The sequence below is a fragment of the Gopherus flavomarginatus genome, chromosome 4 (assembly GCF_025201925.1).
Source record: "Gopherus flavomarginatus isolate rGopFla2 chromosome 4, rGopFla2.mat.asm, whole genome shotgun sequence".
NCBI lineage: Eukaryota > Metazoa > Chordata > Testudines > Testudinidae > Gopherus > Gopherus flavomarginatus.
The window spans coordinates 81,549,298-81,570,435 of record NC_066620.1 but is presented as its reverse complement, the minus strand read 5'-3'; the positions used below and the strand labels follow the sequence as shown (position 1 = coordinate 81,570,435).

At 42.0% G+C, this 21,138-nt stretch overlaps 1 protein-coding gene across 3 annotated transcripts in view; it reads left to right on the top strand.

Annotated features, from left to right (window-relative positions):
• Positions 1-21,138, top strand: part of TBCE (tubulin folding cofactor E) — a 71,306-nt gene that overhangs the window by 10,299 nt on the left and 39,869 nt on the right. For all 3 annotated transcript variants that reach the window (XM_050950418.1, XM_050950419.1, XM_050950417.1), the window contains exons 4-6: positions 11,514-11,702; positions 13,901-13,989; positions 19,552-19,651. In XM_050950418.1, the coding sequence (XP_050806375.1) occupies positions 11,514-11,702; positions 13,901-13,989; positions 19,552-19,651 (378 nt within the window). The remainder of the gene's footprint in view (positions 1-11,513; positions 11,703-13,900; positions 13,990-19,551; positions 19,652-21,138) is intronic.

The window sequence follows — 21,138 nt, the reverse complement described above, 5'->3', positions numbered from 1 at the left end:
TCCCTGAACAACCGGCGGCCCGACTTTGAGAAGCACTGCCTTACACGACAACCGATGTACTATATTTGCAGCAAATATTGTACAACAGTGGTTGCAGGTTATGTCAATAATGTCACAAGTGGCTGAGAGGGGAAAAGGTGCAAGTGGAGCTAATGGGAACTGTAGAGTCATGAGAGTAGTGAGGAAGGGGATTTGGAGCCAGTAAGGAGGAAGGAAGAGTGAAAGGAGGACGATGACAGACGCTTTGATACAGAAACGAGGTGTGGTAGATGGGCAGATTAAAAAAAAAAATTGTGCTATACACCAGTCTCGGAGCCCTAGGCAGGGTCCCATGCTGGTCCCAAAGCCATTTGCAAGTTGTGTTGTGGTTTGCATGTGAAAGAGATGTGGTGATTAAGACAGTGATTGCAAAAGTGCTGTGATTTTTTGCTTGAAGAAACTGTTTTGAGTTGTGATATGTAATAGTGATTTTTTGTGGATGAGTGGAGAAGCTGAGCATTTAAATTGATCATATATTTTCAAACTATCAGGGGTTTTGAGTGAGATAGCTTAATATGATGTGAAAAACAATTGTAGGTAGTGATGTGGTTAGAATTATTAGGCTTTTATATTTTTATATTTATAAAAGAACAGTGAAATTAGCTAGATAAGTAGGAGATTATGTATATTATGTGAAAGTATTTTGATGCATCTTTTGTAATTACCATAATCTTCAATTCACTGTTGTATGTTTTACAAAACCAGTTTAGAAGTAGTTTTTAAATAAATAAGATACACTGTTATCCAGATACTTTTCCAAGTACTGTCTTATCCTATGGAGATATTTGAAACATTTGTGAATAAATTGGGGGAAAACCTGCTGCCAGTACTAAATTTGTCATTAGGACAGGTCTGTAATTTTCAATTGAAAAATTGGATGCATGATGCCCAAACGATTTCCCCTGCTCTTGGTAGCCCCATAATTTCTCAAGATCATCATGTCGGTACACACAACATGATTGCTAAAGCACCTGGTGTAGTTACACTGAGAAACAGTGTATCTTGAATTTTGTAGAGGTTTTTTTGCTATGTTCTGATTGACTGATTAATCCTTTCACCTTGACGTGCTATTATGTTGATGACACTCTTTGTTTACATAGCTAGTTACTCCCTCCCAGTTACCTCCCCATCAACAAATGCAAGTTTCCAGACTGCCTCCCAGTTGACATCCCTAACTGCTCATTTACTTCTTGCTGTGTTCTCCACCTGTCTGCCAGCAGATCTTCCTTCTTTCCCATCTGCCTTGTGATACTTCTTCCACAGCTTGCCCTCTGCTGCTTCCTCCTAGCTGACCTGCTGTTCTATTCTTCTGCCAGCTGCTGCTGCTTACTTTTGCTGTGTGTCCTGTCTGCCTCCATATTTACACACTGTGACGTTAGCAAACCAGCACAGGTTAAAATTGGCAGCCAAGTAACACATGTGTGACCCTTTAAGGCAAATTGAGAGGCATTGTAATTGTAATCAGGACAATTCACTTGTGCGCAGGCATCAAAAGATGCATAAAGAGGTTAACATGCTTGGCCCATTCATTTGTGTTCATAAGGAGTCAAGGAAGGTGCTGTATGTATGCTTGTTTGTCTATATCTGTAATTCGAAATAACCTTAAGATCAAAGATGTATATAGTACTCCTGCAGGAATTCTGTGCCATTCCGCGCAGGCAGAATTCTTGTCCCCTGCAGATTTCTTTGCTTCCTCACACAAAAAGGACGGGGAAGCAAAGGGAAGCCACAAGAGTGATCACACACCCCTCCCCAGCAGCATGGACATGGCGTTTGGAGCAGCTGGTGGAGAGTTAAATCACTGCAGAGCTGGGGAAGCCCCAGTGGCTCCTATCCTGTGCTAGGCTCAGCTGTTAGTTCTGGCTGGGCCGGAGGAGGACAGGACTTCCTCTTCCCCTGCAAGGAGTAGCTGGGGCCAGATCAGACCTGCTCCCCAGAAACCTCTCCCAGCTGCAGGAAGGTCTGCACCCCTCCCCACCTCTTCCTGCCTCCATTGCTCCTTAGCCATGGGGGCGGGGTCACTGGGTGGGGGGCGGCTTTACTGTCTGCCCAACCCCTGGGCATCCAGACCCCCTATACCCAGAACCCCCCACCAAGCCCCCAAACCCCCACTCTCCCTGCCCTCCTCACTTGCTATCTTGGTGCGCTGGCACAGGGGGCGTGTATGTCTGGATCAGGCCCAGCCCTTGCACTCTTGCAGCCTCACTGCCAAGTCTGTGTCCCATTGTGGGTGGGGGAGGGATGCCTGCAGGATGATCTTCCACCTCTGTTCAGCTGGTGGCCTGTGCTCCCTGCCACCATGCTGGAGCCTCAGCATTTGTTTATTGACAAATAAAAATATTCAGAATTTTGCAGAATTTCTTTTTGGGCACAGAATTCCCTCAGGAGAATAGTATATACTGCATGAATCTAATGAATATTACCTATATCAGGGGTCAGCAACCTGTGGCACGTGTGCCAAAGACGGCTTGCGAGCCAGTTTTTAATGGCACGCTGCTGCCTGCTGGAGTCCTGGAAGGCAACAGCGTGCCATTAAAAATCCTGCCTGGGCCGGCCCGCTCTTTTCGGTCCTCTGCTTCCCCCCTATCCCCGCGAGGGCAGGAGGCAGAAGCATAGGTGTGCGCACAGGGTGTGCCCAGGCACATCCTGATGCAGGGGTGGGCAAATTGGCCCACGCTCCCCGGGCGGCAAGCCGCAGGGTCCGCTTTCCCGGCAGCAAGCTGCTGGCCCCTCCGCCGCCTTCCCCACCTCCCCGGAGCCATGCTGCTGCGCGCGCAGTGCTCTGAGGGGTGGGGCTGCCCGCTCCTGCAGGGCAGTGTGTCTGGCTCGCCGTGGAGCAGAACATGCTGCTAGGAGCCTCATGGTAAGGGGTCGGGGGGGTTGGATAAGGAGTGGGGGAAGTCAGGGGGACAGGGAGCAGGGTGGGTTGAATAGGGGGTGATTGGGGCAGGGGGGTCTCTGGAGGGGGCATTTAGGGAGCAGGAGGGGGTGGATGAGGCATGGGAGTCCTGGGGTCTGTCAGGGGTTGGGGGGGGAGAATAGAGGTCAGGCAGTCAGGGGACAGGGAGCAAGGAGGGTCCTGCGGGGCAGTTAGGGTGGGGGGGTCTCTGGAGGGGGTGGTTAGGGGACAAGGAGCTGGGGGGTTGGGTGAGTCGGGAGTTCTGGGGGGACCTGTCAGGAGGCAGGGATGTGGAAAGGGGTTGGGGCAGGCAGGGAACAGGGGGGGTTGTATGGGTTGGGAGTTCTGGGTGTCCTGTCAGGGGGCAGGAAGCTGTTGGATAGACATGGAAGTCCCGGGGGTCTGGCTGGTGGCGGAGGTGTGGATAAGGGTTGAGGCAGTCAGGGGACGGTTAGGGGGTAGGGTCCCAGGGGGGCAGTCAGAGGACAAGGAGCAGGGAGGCTTAGATAGGGGGTGGGATCCTGGGGGGCAGTTAGGGGCAGGGGTCCCAGGAGAGGATGGTCAAGGGACAAGGAGCAGGGAGGTTGGAGGTTCTGAGGGGGGCAGTCAGGAGGCAGGAAGTAGGAGGGAGTGGATGGGGGCAGGGCTAGGGGATGGTGGGGGCGGGAGTAGGGCAGGGCTCCCTGGGTGCACACCCTAATGAAATGTGCTGCGCATGCCTATGGGCAGAAGCTTGGTCCTGCTGGCTCTCCCTGTAGTGTGCTGGGTTCCTGCCCCTCCTCTGCCTCTGCGTCCCTCCTCCCTGCCGGCCAATCAGCTGATGGCCCTTGCGAGGGAGGGGGTCGGGAAGGAGTGGAGACACCGTGCTTGCTGCTCCTGGCGGAGACAGAGAAGTGGGGGCAGGGCCTGGGGGGGGGAATAGGGGCATATCCCCTCCAGCCCCCTGCCCTGACCCCCTCCTCACATGCCCCCCCACACACCCAGCCCTCTGCCTTGATTCCCCTTCATGCACACCCAGCCCTCTGCCCTGATCCCCGCTCACACACACCCAGCCCTCTGTCCTGAGCCCCGCAGCTCCGCCCTGTGCCCTGCACACACACCAGGCCCCTGCCCTGAGCCCTGCACCCCTCTCATACACACCCAGCCCTCTGCTTGACCCCCCACAACCCCAGCCTTGATTCTGGAACCCCCACACATACCCACCCACACCCCCCACCCTGACACCTCTACCCCCTTCACATGCCCTCTGCCCTGACTCTTGCACCCCCTGCATACATAGCCCCCCACATCCCATGCACCCTCCGCATCCTGACTCTTGCACCCCCACATCCCCAGCCCCCCATACCCCATGCACCCCCCCACATCCTGACTCTTCCACCCCTCACATCCCCACCCCCACCCTGAGCACCTAATAGGAGGCCCTGCACCCCCCCACACACATTCCCACCTACACCCCTCACACCAAATGGGAGCTGCCCAGGTAAGTGCCCCACACCCAAACCTCCTGCCCCAATCCTGAGCCTCCTCCCTCATTCTAGCTCCTGGCCAGACTCTTCACCCCCAGCCCTGAGCTCAGTGCACTCCTACCCTCAGCTCAGTGCAGAGAGAGGAAGAGAATGGACCAGAACCAGGGAGAAGGTAGTACCCACTGTATGTGGGCAGGACCAGGACCCCAGACCGGCAGCAGACTGAGCGAGTCCGGCAGCCAGGATCCCCTCTAGCAGGAGCCGGCAGATGGAACCCCTGAGCAGTAGTGGGCTGAGCCGCTCAGCCCACTGCCAGTCTGGGTCCTGGCACTGCACAGCCCGCTGCTGGGCTAGATGAACAGAACCTCAGATGAGCAGCAGGCTGAGCGGGCCAGCAGCATAAGATCAACATTTTAATTTAATTTTAAATGAAACTTCTTAAAAATGTTGAAAACCTTGTTTATTTTACAATACAACACTAGTTTAGTTATATAATATATAGACTTGTAGAGAGAGACCTTCTAAAAACCATTAAAATGTATGACCGGCACGCGAAACCTTAAATTAAAGTGAATAAATGAAGACTCGTCACACCACTTCTGAAAGGTTGCCGACCCCTGACCTATATTGTCTTCAGTTATCTATCCCTGCTATAATGAATAACCATCAATTGTCTTACGTAAATCAGTGTAGCTGGATTACCTATGTATGCACAGGAAATAGAATGGTCATTTCAAAGGGTGAGTCTTGGGCTCAGCTAAGAGGATGCATGCTGTGGTCAAGACACTTAGCAGCATGTTTCAGCTATAAAAGAAAAACCTCAGGCACTATCCTGCCATTTCTAATCTGCTTAACTTTAACAGGGAAAGTTTGAGCCTTTGGATGGAGATCTCCAACTAATTACTTGGGATGCCCCAAAAGATTCATGGAAAGACTCTACATTTAAGTTGTCATTTGGATTCCAATCTTTTGGATGAACCAAAGACTTATTATAAACTGGCAGATTTAACATCACTGCTCTCATGCAGATCTGCAAACTCTGAAATCAACTGTAATGTATATGATTTATTTTAACCTCTTAATAACACTCTTCCTTTTTTTATATTAATAAACCTTTAGTTTTTCAGTTTCCAAAGGATTGGCTACCAGCGTGGTTTTTGGCTAAGATCTGAAGTATATTTTCACCAGGGATGTGTGCCTCGTTCTTTGGAACTGAAAGAACCTAACATGTGATTTTTGTTTTTAATAATCTTTTATCACAGAAGTCTGGTTTGTTCAGATGGTGCATGAGGAGTTAGAGGGCCTGAAAGGGACTGTCTGTAGCTTCATAATACTAGTATAGTATTTTGGAAGCACACATTTATTACTGGCTTGGTGGAATCTTATGAGACTATACCACCAGTTTGGGGTACATGCCCTGTTTTGCAGTCTGACCTGAAATTGGCTCTCTTAGCTGTGACCCATACTCGGCAGCGTGACACCCATTAATACTTGTCCCTACATCCCAGTGGTCCCCAAATTTTTTACCTTACATCCCCACTTACCCCTGTCCATACCGGGAGCAGGGGACATGGACAGAAGTAAGGGGGCTGGCAGCTGGGGCCAGGAGTGGAGCTGGGGGGTGCTCCCTCCCTGCCCCCCGCCCCAGCTGCACCCCCCCAATGTTTCTCCATCCCCCTCAATTTGGGGGGCACACCCCACAATTTGGGGATCTTTGCTATACCCATTGCCACCTTCTGTTCCCTGGATATACCTCTGGCTTGCACACACCTGCTGTCTTCCTTGCTCCTCCAGTATTTTCCTCATCTCCTACCTTTCCACTATGGTCTTTTTCCCATTCCCCCAAAAGGTGTGTCTTTCTAGCCCTCTCCACGTGATGCTGCTTCCCACAGCATTTTTCCCAGTTGCTCTCTGCTAATTCTTCCTTCTGTCTGTGAACTTTCACTACCCAGCTCTCTTGCTACTCCCTGTCTGACTTTTTTTCTCCTCACTCCTAAGTATTTTAGAAAATCAAGGGGTGAGTTGATCTCATACTATGCTGCTGTGGTCATTTTTAGTTTGTTTTTAGAGGTGGTCTGTTGTCTACTAATGATGATGTAATATCAGGCTCCTTAATATAGCTTGAGGGAGAAAAAATGGGTTTTGCCGCATGCCTAGAAGGTTAACACATCTGGTTTCTGATGGACAGAGTGAGGAAGGGGTGCAAGTTTCAGAACTGTGGGCCCCTCACAGAGAATACCCTGCCCACAGTCCTTCTCATTTATATTGAGAGGACTCCAGTTTGAATGTCTCTGCTGATCTCAAGCATAATAGTATGGCTCAGGGAGAGGTAACCAGGTCTCAAACCATTTAAGACTTCATAGATTAAAACCCACACATTGAATTCCATCTAGAAGCTTATTGGGAGTTAATGCAGATCTCAAACCACTGGCCTCGTGCCCTCAAAATGCAACTCTGCTTTAATAAGTGGTTCATAGCATTTTGCATTAGCTTCAGCTTCTGTATGGTTCCAGGTCATAGCTTCTTACAGAGCACATTACAGCAATGTAATCTCTCAGTAACAAAGGCATATTTAACTATAACAAGTCCCTTATATATATTATTTTCATAAATTTCAGTAAAGATTTTATTGTTTTTGTTGAACAATACACAGCTATCAAAATTAGCATAAGTATATAACACAGACTTACTGTAGAATTAGTTACATAAAGTAACCAGATGGCCCCATACCTAAATTCTAGAACAGGGTAATGGAGCAGCAGAATTTGTCTGTATCTAGAACACAGAAAATGCATATCAGGATTTGGTATATTAGACAATTCTTGCTAAATAGATCTGCAAAATTAGTGATACTCAGTTTTTTCCAAGGAGATGATTAATGACTAACAAATCAGGACAAATTTGTTGTTTGTTATATTGGGCAGTCAGTTTTATTTCTGAAGAAACGTTTCTTATCCCATAGATATGTTTCTTAAATTTCCTCTAGAGTCTAGCTGTTTACAGCTCTCATTCATTATAATATTTGTGCAGCTCACTTTTCTTCTTGTCCTGCATTGCACTAACTTTTCCTCTCATAATAATAAACTTGAGCTACCTCTGGAAATGGTATACAGCACAATATACCGCCCGTCAGCCAGTTGCATCCATCCAACCTTATCAGAGTCTCCAGGTTTTCCTAGCACCAGGGTTCAGAGAATCAAATTTGTACTTAAAATGTAGCAGAAAATGTGACACAGGAATCTAGGTGTTCTTTTGTTGTAGGCATTTATTGCTTTAAGAAAAGGAGTTCTCCCTTGGTAAATATAATCATTCAAATCTTTCTTTATATATAATGGTTCTACATGAACATTACTTTTTTGAAAGCATAAAATTAATCCATATTCAGACTTTGATGTCATTGTATGAATCAGGGTTGCAATGTTTTGAACTGGCTAGGTTACAATGCTATGTACAGATAAACCACATGTAAACGTACGTATTTGTTAGTCAGTATATACAGTTTTAAATTGTAAAGCAGTTTGAACATTGATTCATTTGTTTCAAAAGTGACTTGTCTTTGATTTGTGCTATCTCGTGCAATACTGTTAAATGAGAGATTTTTGTCTTTGGTGTTAGTACAAATATTCTCTGACTTAATTAATAGTCAAAGTCCTGTGTACTCAGTGACAAGGTGGATCTAAACTGTGACAAGATCCTTTAATTTCGCTGGCATTCTGGTGCAGCAGACTAGAAATTCTGCAGCAATTTCAGATAAATTGAAAATTGAGATTCTATTTAATTAAATAGGAAAATGAATAACCTAGTCAGTGCAATGGTCTGTCTGTTTTGATAGTCTATTTAATTTCCCACTGTCCCCACTCTTTCAGATTTCAGTTTACTGCGGATTTTTGTTCTGAAAACAAAACTGTAACATAGAAGTTGTCAGAGGGAAGCCGGAGGTTTTGTCAACAGATAGACAGCAGTTGGTTAGGGCTTTTTGGCATCCACAGAAGCCTGGAAAGTGATGTAGGATTGTGGGATAAATACATAAGAAGAAAACAAAGAAAGAAGTGGGACCGCTAAACACTGAGGATGGAATGGAGGTTAAGGATAATTTAGGCATGGCCTAATATCTAAACACATATTTTACCTCATCTTTACTGAGGCTAATGAGGAGTGTGATGGGTTGGATCACAGAAACCTCCTTGGGAACCGCCAACTGATGTGCCAAGACTACTTCTGCCCCTATTTTCCCTGCCAGCTCGGGACCCCAGCACCTTGTCTTGCTGAGCCAGACTCGCCTGTCTGCTCCAACACAGACCCAGGGTCTGAATTATTTGCCCCAAAGCTGCAGACTTAACTGAAAGCAGCTTACAGAAGTGTTCTTGTCTCTAACACTCAGATGCCCAACTCCCAGTGGTGTCTAAACCCAAAAAATCCATTTTACCCAGTATAAAGCTTATACAGGGTAAACTCATGAATTGTTTGCCCTCTGTAACACTGAGAGAGAGAGAGATGCACAGCTGTTTGTCCCCCCTGTCCCCCAGGTATTACTAAATACTCTGGGTTAATTAATAAGTAAAGAGTGATTTTATTAAATACAGAAAGTAGGATTTAAGTGGTTCCAAGTAGTAACAGATAGAACAAAGTGAATTACCAAGTAAAATAAAATAGAACATGCAAGTTTGTCTAAGAAATTGAATACAAATAAAAGCTCACCCAGTAAGCTTCCTTTTACAGACTAGTCTCCTTCTAATCTGGTCCAGCAATCACTCACACCCCTTGTAGTTACTGTCCTTTGTTCTAGTTCCTTTCAGGTATTCTTGGGGGTGGAGAGGCTCTCTTTTAAGCCAGCTGAAGACAAAAATGGAGAGGTCTCCTGGGGGTTTAAATAGACTTTTTCTTGTGGGTGGAGATTCCCTCCTCACTTCTATGCAAAGTCTAGCTCCAGGATGAAGTTTTGGAGTCACGTGGGCAAGTCACATGTCCATGCATGACTCAGAACTACAGGTAGCAGCCATGGTTCACATGCTACCTTGAGCGTCCTCAATACGTTCTTAGACTTCTTATGTGGATTGGAGCATTCTAAGATCCATTGTTCCTTAAGTGCTTCTTGATTGGGCACTTAACTTTGCAAATTCCTTTCTAAAGAAGATGACCAAATGCCTTACAAAGCTTACTTAGAAATCAAGCAAGTATACAGCCAATATTCATAACTTCAAGTACAAAAATGATACATGCATACAAATAGGGTGAATAGATTCAGTAGACCATGACCATTACAGAGATAAATTACATGGCACATGTAGCATAAAACATACTCCAGTTATATCATATTCCCATAAAGCATTATGGGATACATCGTCACAAAGAGCTTAGGGATAATGGTAGGATGACAAATGGAAGTGAGGATATGGAGGTAGATATTACCACATCCGAGGTAGAAGCCAAACTTGAACAGTTTAATGGGACAAAATCGGGGGGGGGGGGGGAGGGCAGATAATCTTCATCCAAGAATATTAAAGGAACTGGCACATGAAATTGCAAGCCTAATAGCAAGAATTTTTAATGAATCTGTAAACTCACGTACTGTACTCCTCCTCTATCAAAACAATGTTTCTTGTGGACATAAGTTCCACAAGAAGAGTTAGTGAGCTGTGATCCCTAATGCCAGACCCTCTGTATGCCAAGTTTTTCAAAGAAAAGGTGGCCTTGAGGGCTCATTCCAAGTTTTCTGTAAAATGATGTCACAATTTCATCTTAACCAGATAATATATTTAACTGTATTTTTTCCCAAGCCTCATTCAAATGCAGACAAACAGCATCTTCATTCCTTGGATATGAGACTATGCTTGGTGTTTTATTTTGAAAGAACTGAGCCTTTTTTGTTTCCTTTGCAGATCAGTTGAAGGGTCAAGTATTCTCTGTACAAATGATTTCCAGGTGGATAACATCCTGTGTTATAACAGTGTAGGATAGCTATCCTCACGAAGTTTGAGTTCATTCAACAGGGGCCCAAGCATCTCAGCTGCATTTCTCAGTGACATTTCAATATTGGACATTTTGCAGAGCTGCTACATGGTCTTCCATACATACTTCTACCAAGCATGATGCTATTATGACTGCATTTAGATCAGGTGCAAATTTTGGAAAGGCAGTTCTGTGCTTGTTCAAGTAGTCTCCGACTCCATCCTACTGATACTGCTTATAAGTCACCTGAACAGAATACATATCTGCAACCGCTTGAAGAAAAGGTGGTTACCTACCTGTACAGTAACTGTTGTTCTTTGAGATGTGGAAGCAGATGTGTATTCCATGACCCACCTTCTCTCCTTTCTGCACTGGAGTCTCAATTCTTGATATTCAGTGTGAAGGAACTTGGGGGATTGAGGTGGCATTGTCCTTTAACAGTCAGGGAAGGGCTACAGGGCCAGAGGGCGCAAATGGTGCATCTACGGGTACTGATAAGCAAAGTTCCCTGGCTTTGGTGCACTAGGTGCATGCACACCTGAGTGGAGTAACATCTGTACCCACATCTCAAAGAACAGCATCTACTGTACAGGTGGATGACTGTTGTCTTTGATAATGGGGCACGATATTATAGCAAGGAATACTACAGCTATCTGTGGAATACACAAAGTCCTGAGTATTGTTAATATGATCATTTTACACTTACTTGAGATGGATGATATTTTTAGTTATGATTCTTTTAAAACAGTTACTTTAATTTTAACAATACCCAGAAGTAACCCATTGCTGTGGATACAGTTCCTTTCTGCTTTTCTAGAAATTAAGATTTTTTTTTTAAGGAGTGGAGTTACGAATAATTTAGTTCTCATGTGTGATCTCATTACATTGGAACAAGTGCTGCTAATAACATCTACTGGGGGGAGTTGGAGATTATACTGACTTCTGTTGACTGCAGTAAGGGGTGCGTGTGCTGCCTGATACTTCACAACTGCATAATTCCACACCAGTAGTAGAATGAGAATTCTATATTTTTTCTAATGTTACTCAAAGTACAAATAATTTTAAAAGTACTCTGAGAACAGGAAACTATTACCAGAAGACTGACTGCTGTTTTGTATTTCCTCTTTTGGTACACATCCTCTCTCTTCCCATCCTTCCAGTCACCCTACAGGAGGATCCTTTATCCGCCCAAACAAGGCAAATTTTGGTGTGGATTTTCTTATTGCAGTAAAGAACCGCTATGGATTGAATGTTGAACAAGATGTTGAATGTGAGAAAGAGAATGCATTAGTCATTGGAAAGAAGACTGTGGAACTTGTTGGTTTTGATTCTGTTATAGAACAACAAAGGCAAGTGTAATTTATATATGTAAATTTGAGTTGCATTATAGAGGTATTGATATTGACTCCATAGTTAAGGCTGAGTGGAGTTTTGTCCTTTAAATCAGGAATTCAGCTTCTTTGTTATATATGAAAACTTGTGTACCCTCCTCAAAAATAAAACACTTACTCATTGAGTACAGATTTTTTTTCCTGAGAATTTACAAATGAATCTGTTAATTAGTTTAGAAAATTAAAATTAATTATAAATGTGTCCTTTTAAGATATATAGCACCTAGTATCAGACATTTTTTGCCTTTTAAAAGTCTCAGTAACAATATAACAGAATCATCAAACTTTCCAAAAGTTAAAACTCACTGAAGTCTTGTGCCTAGGGTACATTTGAATAATTTATAGGATTAATATTTTCCTCCTGTAATTTTTCATAACTGAAAATTTAATCCAGTCTGGGTCCACAAACACTATTGTGTTAAGGTTTCTGCCAAAGGAGAAACTTTCCATTATGGGGAAAAATGGGGGGTAAATGATAGTTAAACCTAGAAATAATAATCCACATGTAGCTTGTGCACAAAATTTTAGGGAGTTTTTACTATTTGGGAAGTTGAAAGGTCTGTGACAATGCAAACAGTTAAAATTAGATTGGGTGCCCTAATTGTGTATTTCCATAGTTTTAACATGTTTGGGATAGGGGATTAAGTTTAACCTTAACTGTGAATTTTCTGGGTTGATAACACTTGGTTTGGGATAATTGCAGCATGCCTGTAACATATTTTATGCTGAATTACTGATATGCCTTCTCAGCATTAACTGTATCTTAACAGAGTATTTATTTATCTGGGAATTATAACCATGATTCTGTATTAGATATTCGCAGACTCCAGGGATTGGATGACTTGAGCCTATAGCATAGCTTTTGGGCATATATTTTTTAAAAACTTATGAGAGCAATCTTTTCAATAAACATTTATATCTCTTGGTTTTTGCTGGAACTTTTTCTTTGGCGGGGGGGATTTAAACATTTGTCGAGTATTGTGAACTTAAACTCAACAACATTGTGCTAGGGCAGGGGTGGGCAGACTACGCCTGCAGGCCACATCCGGCCTGCAGGACCAACGTGCCTGGCCTCCAAGCTCCTGGCCCAGGAGGCTAGCCCCTGGCCCCTCCCCTGCTGGTCCCCCTCCCCCACAGCCTCAGCTCACTTGCTCCGCTGCCAGCGCAGTGCTCTAGGCTGCAGGGCTGTGAGCTCCTGGGGCAACGCAGCTGCAGAGCCCTGCCTGACCCGGTGCTCTGTGTTGTGTGGTGGTGGCAGCGGCGGTAGCATGGCCCAGCTCCAGCTGGGTGGTGCGGCTGTAGCGCTGCCAGCCACCGGTGCTCTAGGCAGGGCGGTAAGGGGGCAGAGGGTGGGGGCGGGGGGTTGGATAGGGTGCTGTTGTCTAGTTTATGATTTGTTAGTGTTTTAATGTCGATATCAGCTCAGCTCAGTGGTGACTATATTCTGTGAATAAAAAAATCAAGGGCTGAAAGCCCACAGTACCAGTAATGAGGAATTGTCTTCACCTATTCTGAGTGGCTCTCATTCTTCTATCTGGGAAAGAAGAGGAGGACATTTAGTTATTTGTTGATAATTGGGGTGGTGTATGGAACAGGCTGCATATATACTGATGTCTCCATGGAGCTCCTGCAGCAGTTGTGTGGTCTTGATTCTGTAGATGTCACTCTTCTCCTGTAAGCTGATACTGAATCAATTCCCCCCACCCCCTCCAATGTCATTAGAGGCTACTGAACAGTTGAAAATACTTTTTTTTCCAGAAGAGACTTAAAACCAAAGGTACTGATCATTTATAATTATTAAAATTCCTGTAGCTCTTTTTGTAAGAGCCTGGATGTCCCAGATTCCAAATTAGTTTACTAAATTTTGCCTACTTGAATTACTGTGTGTGGTTTAACTCTGATAGGGTCATTTTCTTTGTTGCTTTTACAGACTGTCCTGTAATGTTGCTGAAGGGTATTTCATTATAGCATTTCTGTGATTTAGATGAAGATGATACCACTATCTGGTAATACAGTGTTTGTGTAATAGTAATTGTAAAAAGGATGTGAAATGCATAGTTTTAGATTTAATATCTGGGTGCTTTTATACAATATATAATCTGCACTATTTTTCTCTGTTTGGTATATAAATTAACGTTCAGTATTTTTTCATGTAGTCAACTGAACAAATTGGTAGACATCTCAGTGAGAGAATGTGCAGTGAGCCATGCTGGTCAGAAAGAGGAAATCAGCAGAACGTGTCCTAGTATCCTTTTCTAAAGGTGTTTTGTTATGTTCTACTATTTACATAAATCAGACACACACTTTAATCTTTCCAGGTGTACTCTGCAGAGATTAAGGGATTAAATTTACATATTTTCAGAGGTTGTTTTCAAATCAATTTAGTTCATTTTTATTAAATTTAGGAGCGTAATTCAGTCTGTCCTCTAACTATACATGCTTTTGAATGGTAGACATTCCATAATAATGGGCACAAGAAGGGTTTTCTTAAATACCAGTTCAGGTAACTACTAGTGTGGATAAAAATCAATGATTTTAAAAAAAAATCATTTAAAATCAATTTTTTTATTTAAATCATTTTTTTGAGGAAAAGCCCATCTAAAGATAGTTTTAATACATTATAGCTCAAAGATATCTCATCATGGAATAGGATTATAAATTCTAATTCTATAGTATGTAGATTATTTAGGTTAATCTTTCTATCTACCCAATGGGACTCAGTGCTCAGCCTAGAAGATACCATCAGAGATGCCTAGTTTTGCAGTTCTCAAACTGCGGATTTATGTCTCCAGAGATAACATGCTTGTTAACAGCAAAAATGTTTTAAAATAAATAACATATAGAGGTGCGAAATAACAGACCTTAACCCTATTGTCCATCTGCAAGTTTGTGTACACAGAATCCAATCCCTTATCTCTCTAAAAGTGCAAAGTTTCAAAAAGTTCAATTTATAAAAGATTGTTGGGGTGGACTAGATCTGGACAAGGAGAAGACGTCTGGAAATAAATGTGAGAAAGGAGGGACAGGCAGTAGAAACAAAAGTGAAACTGTTTGATCAGCACATTCCTTGAGGTCTTTCTGAGTGTAGCCTTCACTGATTCTCTCACTAGAAGGGAAAACCTATAATGGCAGCAGGCCGTAAAAGAGGCCCAGTTTTGGGAGTATTTTAATTAAGTTCCTCTAAAGACAGGCATGCATGCAAAATGCAAAGAGTGTAACAAAGAAATGCAAGGCCTGGTTGCCCGAATGAAACAACATCATGAGAAGTGTTCCTTCTCAGGAGGAAGCTTTATTGAAGATGATGAAAGGAATATATCTGAACTTGCAGGATCTTCAGGTTGGTAAACTTTTTTATTTCATACTTCTTTCTTAAGGACTGCCTGTCTTCCTTTTGGGCTATTCTTGAATTCTCATGTTTGAGCAAAAAATGTAGTTGTTACTCTATGGTACTAGCATTTTAGATGCAGTTGTAATAAAAAATAAATAGCTGAAATAGGCATTTCTTCCTTTTACGATTTCACCTTTAAAGTAGTACTAAGTATCAGTGAATGCAGAGAGTAATACTAAATGAGCAGTATGGTAATAATAATTAACTGCATTGACTTATTTTGTTTAGGCGAATCCATCCTCAACATACAGGATTCTGAAGAAGATCCACCTTTAAGATCACTATCATTTTCTATTGTTTCAGACTTATCTGCCAATGATAGTGTTTCAGTCACATCATGTATGTCACATAGCCACAGTACATCACCTATAGTAAAAAAGAGAAAAAAATCTCCATCATATAGAAACAACTATAGATAAGTTTGTGATAAGAACCAGCAGATTACAACAAGAGGAAATTGATGAAAAAATTGCCCGGTTTGTTTATGCAACAAACTCTCCTTTCCGTATGATTGAGAATCCACACATCATTAACATGGTTCAGTCATTAAGACAGGGCCGGTGCTTCCATTTAGGCGGCCTAGGCAATCGCCTAGGGCACCAGGATTATTGGTGGGCGGCATTTTGCCAGAGGGGGCGGCAGGCGGCTCCGGTGGAGCTGCCGCAGTCGTGGCTGTGGACGGTCGACTGCTCTGTGCTCTGGTGGAGCTGCCGCAGTCATCGCCGCGGACGGTCGGCTGCTCGCGCAGCTCCAGTGGACCTCCCGCAGGCACGACTGCGGCAGCTCCACCAGAGCTGCAGAGCAGCTGACCGTCCGCAGCCACGACTGCGGCAGCTCCACCGGAGCTGCGGGACCAGCGCGCGGGGCGGCGAAATTGCCATGCGCCTAGGGTGCTAAAACCCCTAGCGCCGGTCCTGCATTAAGACCAGGATACAGTCCACCCAACAGAGCAGATGTCGCAGGCAAATTACTGGATAAAGTATATGAAAGAGAAATTGTGCAGTGTGCAAAAAGTCTAGAGGGTGAAATTGTTAACCTGAGTCTTGATGGGTGGAGCAGTGTCCACAATGATCCTGTTGTATGTGCTTGTGTGACAACAGAAGAAGGGAATGTCTTCCTTACAGAAACGATCAATACATCAGGAAATGCGCACACAGCAGAATACTTATAACAAGTAGCAGTAAAAGCTATAACAGATTGTGAAAAAAAATTCAAATGTCTAGTACGCAGCTTTGTCACAGGCAATGCTGCAAATGTATCCAAGATGAGAAGAAATGATTTAGAAAAGAGTGAAGAGAGTCCCAAGCTAATAACATATGGTTGCAGTGCTCATTTGATGCACCTCCTAGCCAAAGAGTTCAGTGTTCCAGAAATAAAGGCTAATGTTGTTGAAATTGCAAAATACTTTCGTAACAACCACTTTGCAACAGCTGCTCTGAAAAAAGTGGGAGGAACCAAGCTAACTCACCCACAAGACATGTGATGGAACTCAGTTGTGGACTGTTTTGAGCACTATATCAAGACCTGGCCTAATCTGATGACAGTTTGTGAACAAAATCGTGAAAAAATAGATGGCACTGTCACAGCCAAAGTTCTCAACACTGGGCTTAAGAGAAATGTTGAACACATGCTGAGTACTCTGAAGCCTATTTCTGTAGTCTTGAACAAAATGCAGGGAAATAGCTGTTTTATTGCTGACGCTTTTGAAATTTGGAAGGAACTGAGTGAGATCTTAAAAAGAGAAATATGCAATGACAGAGTTAAATTAGAAGCATTAAAGAAACAAATGGGACAAGCACTATCTCCAGCTCATTTTCTTGCAATATTCTCAATACTCGGCAACAGGGTGTGACGGTGCTGCCCGGGGGAGCCAGCTGAGGTCACTCAGGGTGAACTATAAACAAAACAGGGCAGACAAACCCCAGAAGCTGGTGGTTATTTCAATACTTAGATTTACCAAACCAGCACAGAACAGCTTCTGTAGTACCTTACTGGTCACTTAGAAGTCCAAACAACGCAGTTTCCTTAAAGTGCCCAGCCTCAGGTCTTCATCCAGACACACACATTCGATATGATGATGATTACTGAAAATTTTATTTCATCATATAAAAGAAAAGGTTCTTCCAATCTCAAAGGATTAGTCACATACCCAGGTCTAATTATAACTTAGATCTTACCCAAAATACACGCTATTAGCTAATTTTTATTAACTAAGCTAAAATTTATTAAAAAAGAAAAGGGAGAGAGAGTTGGTTAAAAGATCAATATACAGACAGACTTTAATTTAATTTTTGAGGTTTAGATACATAGTAGAGATGACCTTATAGTTTCCAAAAGTCCTTTTAGAAATAGTTTATAGGTTATAGCTTAATGTCCATATTTAGGGTGACTCCGGTCAGTGACTGGGGATTTTAATCCTTATGGCTTAAGGTTTTCCATTCTTGAAACCCAAAGGTGATCTGAGATGAAGTAGGATCATGCCCCAGGGTTTTTATACATTTTTAGCAGCCTTTTTGGCCTGAGAAAACAATAGGCTTAATTTCTTCTTCCAAACATCCTGGCAATTAGCACAGGGTAATTTATCCATTAAACAGTTTAGATACAGGTTACCACAACCTTCAAAGAGACATATAGACAATAATACTATTTCACTTAAGTATCTTTCTAAATGTTAATATTTCTTTTTTGATCTTTGAATCAAAGCTTGTTTGTTTACATTACAAGACTTGAGCAAACACCTACCCTTCTACCTTTAACAATGCAGACTTGCATTTCAAAGCTCTATTCATTTACATATTTTTCTAACCAGTTTCTAAAGTTTGGCCATGAGTTAGGTCAGTCTGTGAGTTAAGTAACTTTTTCTGGCCCTGTTATTTTTTAATGAGAGATTATATTACACTCATAATGTCACACAGAGTCAAACCTTAACTGCTGAAGAAGAGGAGTTGGCTATGACGTGGATAACCAACAATCATCCCTCCATAATGCCATCTATAATAAACTTCAGCGCTAAGGATGAACCATTCAAGAAATATATATTTGATGATGATGTTTTAAAGACAGTCACACCAGCGAACTGGTGGAAGTCACTTAAACACTTGGATTCAGAGACTGTTGAAATAATCTCATTTTAACAGCAGTATCTTCTTCTGCTGGTGTAGAAAGAATATTTTCTTCCTTTGGACTAATGCATTCCAAATTGAGAAATCATCTGGGACCTGAAAAAGCAGGACAGCTTGTTTTTCTTTTCCAGATTATGAACAAACAGGAAAATGAACGTGAAGACAACCTGAGTTAGCTGCAGAAGCCAATATTTAAAGTTTCTCATGTTGACCTGGCTGACATAGTCAATTTAATTTCCTTTTTTTTAAATTTCGTTTAACTATCTTAGTTAAAAACAATTTTAACAAAAACAAACCTGATTTTAAAAACCTTTAATGTTTAACTAAATTCAAAAATGCATATGCTTGTTTTCTTAAAATATTATGTGTTTGCTGTTGAAGAAAAAAATCCAGAATACAAAAGGTGGTGGTTGTTTTTAGTTAAATAAAACAGTTTAAATGTCTGTCTGGTGATGTTCTCCTCCTAATACAGCATGGCAAGAAAATCCTCCAAATATTAATGATTAACCTGTTGAATTGGAGATAGTTTCCCCTCCCAATGACTTCATAAACATTTGCTTCAATTACCTTTGGTAAATGAAATAACCAATCATTCATTTTCTGTTATAGCTGTAAAACTAATCTGAAAAGCTTTCAAAATAAATTGCTTAAAAAATGTATAGTGTGTACCTTCTAAAAACAAAACCTACATCTGTCTCTGAGTTGTGAAGAATATGTATTAAGGTTATAACAGCCAACAAGAATGTACTTTTATGTAGCAATCCATGATTAAATCGAGTCTTCCTGACTAGTGATTTAAATCAAATCCACCCTGTTAACTACCACCTTTTATCAGGAGCTGCATTAGTGGTAGCAAAGGAAAAAATTAATTTAGATAAGACCATAAAAATTGGAGCTGTTACTGGAGAAGCACTTTATTCATGGGCATCAGTGGCTGTGAATATGTAATCAATAATAATACATTCCATTTCTTACGTATTGCGGTTCCAAAATTCATAGCAAGAATTGTACACAGTATTAGGAAATGAACAAATAAGAACTGTATGTTCTTTACTCTAGACATAAACACTCTTCTGGACCTGTAGAACTGAGTTGTTTTATAAGTCTTAATGTACTATTTCTGTACCAGATTCCAAGATACAAACTAGGAGTAACTGAGCAGTAGTATCTGTTAGCTCAGACAGATTTACTCTGCTATATTTTGGTTCAAGAACACAATAGTTGTAAAGTTATACGTCCGTTCTCTGAAAAAAGAAGTTCAGAATTCTGATACATTTTTCTTAAAGTGAATTCTCAGATATCAGGAGTATAAATCTATCAAAAAATCTGTTGCCATCCTGGGAGAAAGTTACAGATATTGCTTGTCAAGTTCAGAATCTGGAAAGTCTTGACCTCAGGTATATATATGAATATATATTTTTTTGTTTCATAATTGTTCCAAATTGTTTTGTTTTTATTTTTTTTATTAGGTATCTCGTCTTTTTCTGGATGTGCGATACCTTCCAATAGTGTGTCACATCAAGGAAAGAATAGATTCCCAAGGATGTTTATGACTGTGTCAAACCAAATTCTCCAAAAGTGTTTAGGGTAGATGTCTTGTCTACACGTCTCAAAGCTTTAAAGGAATACTATAAACTTGAAAATCACAATTCTGTCTCAAGAATGAGTATATATTATTGTTACAAATAAAACCCCTGTGCTATGGCTGAAAGAAACTCCTAAGACTATTGTGATTGCTTCTCTTTTTTTGGTTGTTTACTTCCTGTGTTTGACAGTACCTTATATAGTCAGTTTAATCATTTTCTAGTATATACTTGGCAAGGGGGAAATTGACTAATAAATTCCTTGTAAACATGAACAGGGACTGAGAAACCTTTTAAAAGGTTTATAGAAAAGCTATTTTTAAAATGTTCAGAAAAATGCTATTTAAAGGGTGCTCTCTTAGAAACTATACTTTAAAAAATCAAGTTGATAGTATCCCTTTGACTCAGAATGGTAAGACAGGCCCTATGGAATTTCACAGTGAAAAACATTAAACCACCTTACTGCAGTTAAGGTGACAGTTGCAAGCCTTATGAATGTACTCTCTCATCCTCACTGAGGGACCTCATTTGGCAGCTACTCGGACTAGCTAATTTTATTTATTATCTATTTTCTTTGTTGTTTTTCAGACCTATTTTTCCTTGTATTGTACAGTTGATAACTTAGAGTTTTCTCTTTTAATGTAGGAAGGCTTTACAACAACTTCTTTTTCCTTTTGTTGGATAGTTTTTAGCTGTCTTAGGACACTATATCCTGGTGCGCCCCTCTCCCACTCCCCTCCCCAATTGTCCCAGTACGCTTTTATTCAAGAGTCTGATTTTTATCTAGAGCATCATGTTTTATTCAGAATGTCCATCTTTCACCAAACTGAAGTATCCCAAATGCTTCAGGGGCACTGCCTTGATTTCTCTGGGACTCAGGCCACACCTGACCTGAAAGAATGCTAGCGGATCACAGTGACAAAACTGCAGGGAAATATCTGTGACAATATTGATGTGTTGGCACATTCCTGCTACACACATTAAACCCCCCCTTAGGGGATAAGAGTAGAGGCAGCTAAGTAGGAGTTGAAATTTCACTTTTGTATGTGTGTTTAGGCCTAATTGTTAGAAATAGATCTCAGAGAAATGAGATGGATGGGATGGGAAGGTAGGGGACTTTAATGCTCTGTGGGCAATCTAATTTTGTATTTGTAATTTTGGCAGAGAAACTGGAGCCTTGGAGAGATGCTCCTTCTTATATTTTGTATGAATCTAGTAGTATTTTTTAGGTACAGTAGAACCTCAGTTATGAAAATCTCAGATATGGAGGTTGTTTGTAACTCTAAACAAAAAGTTATGAT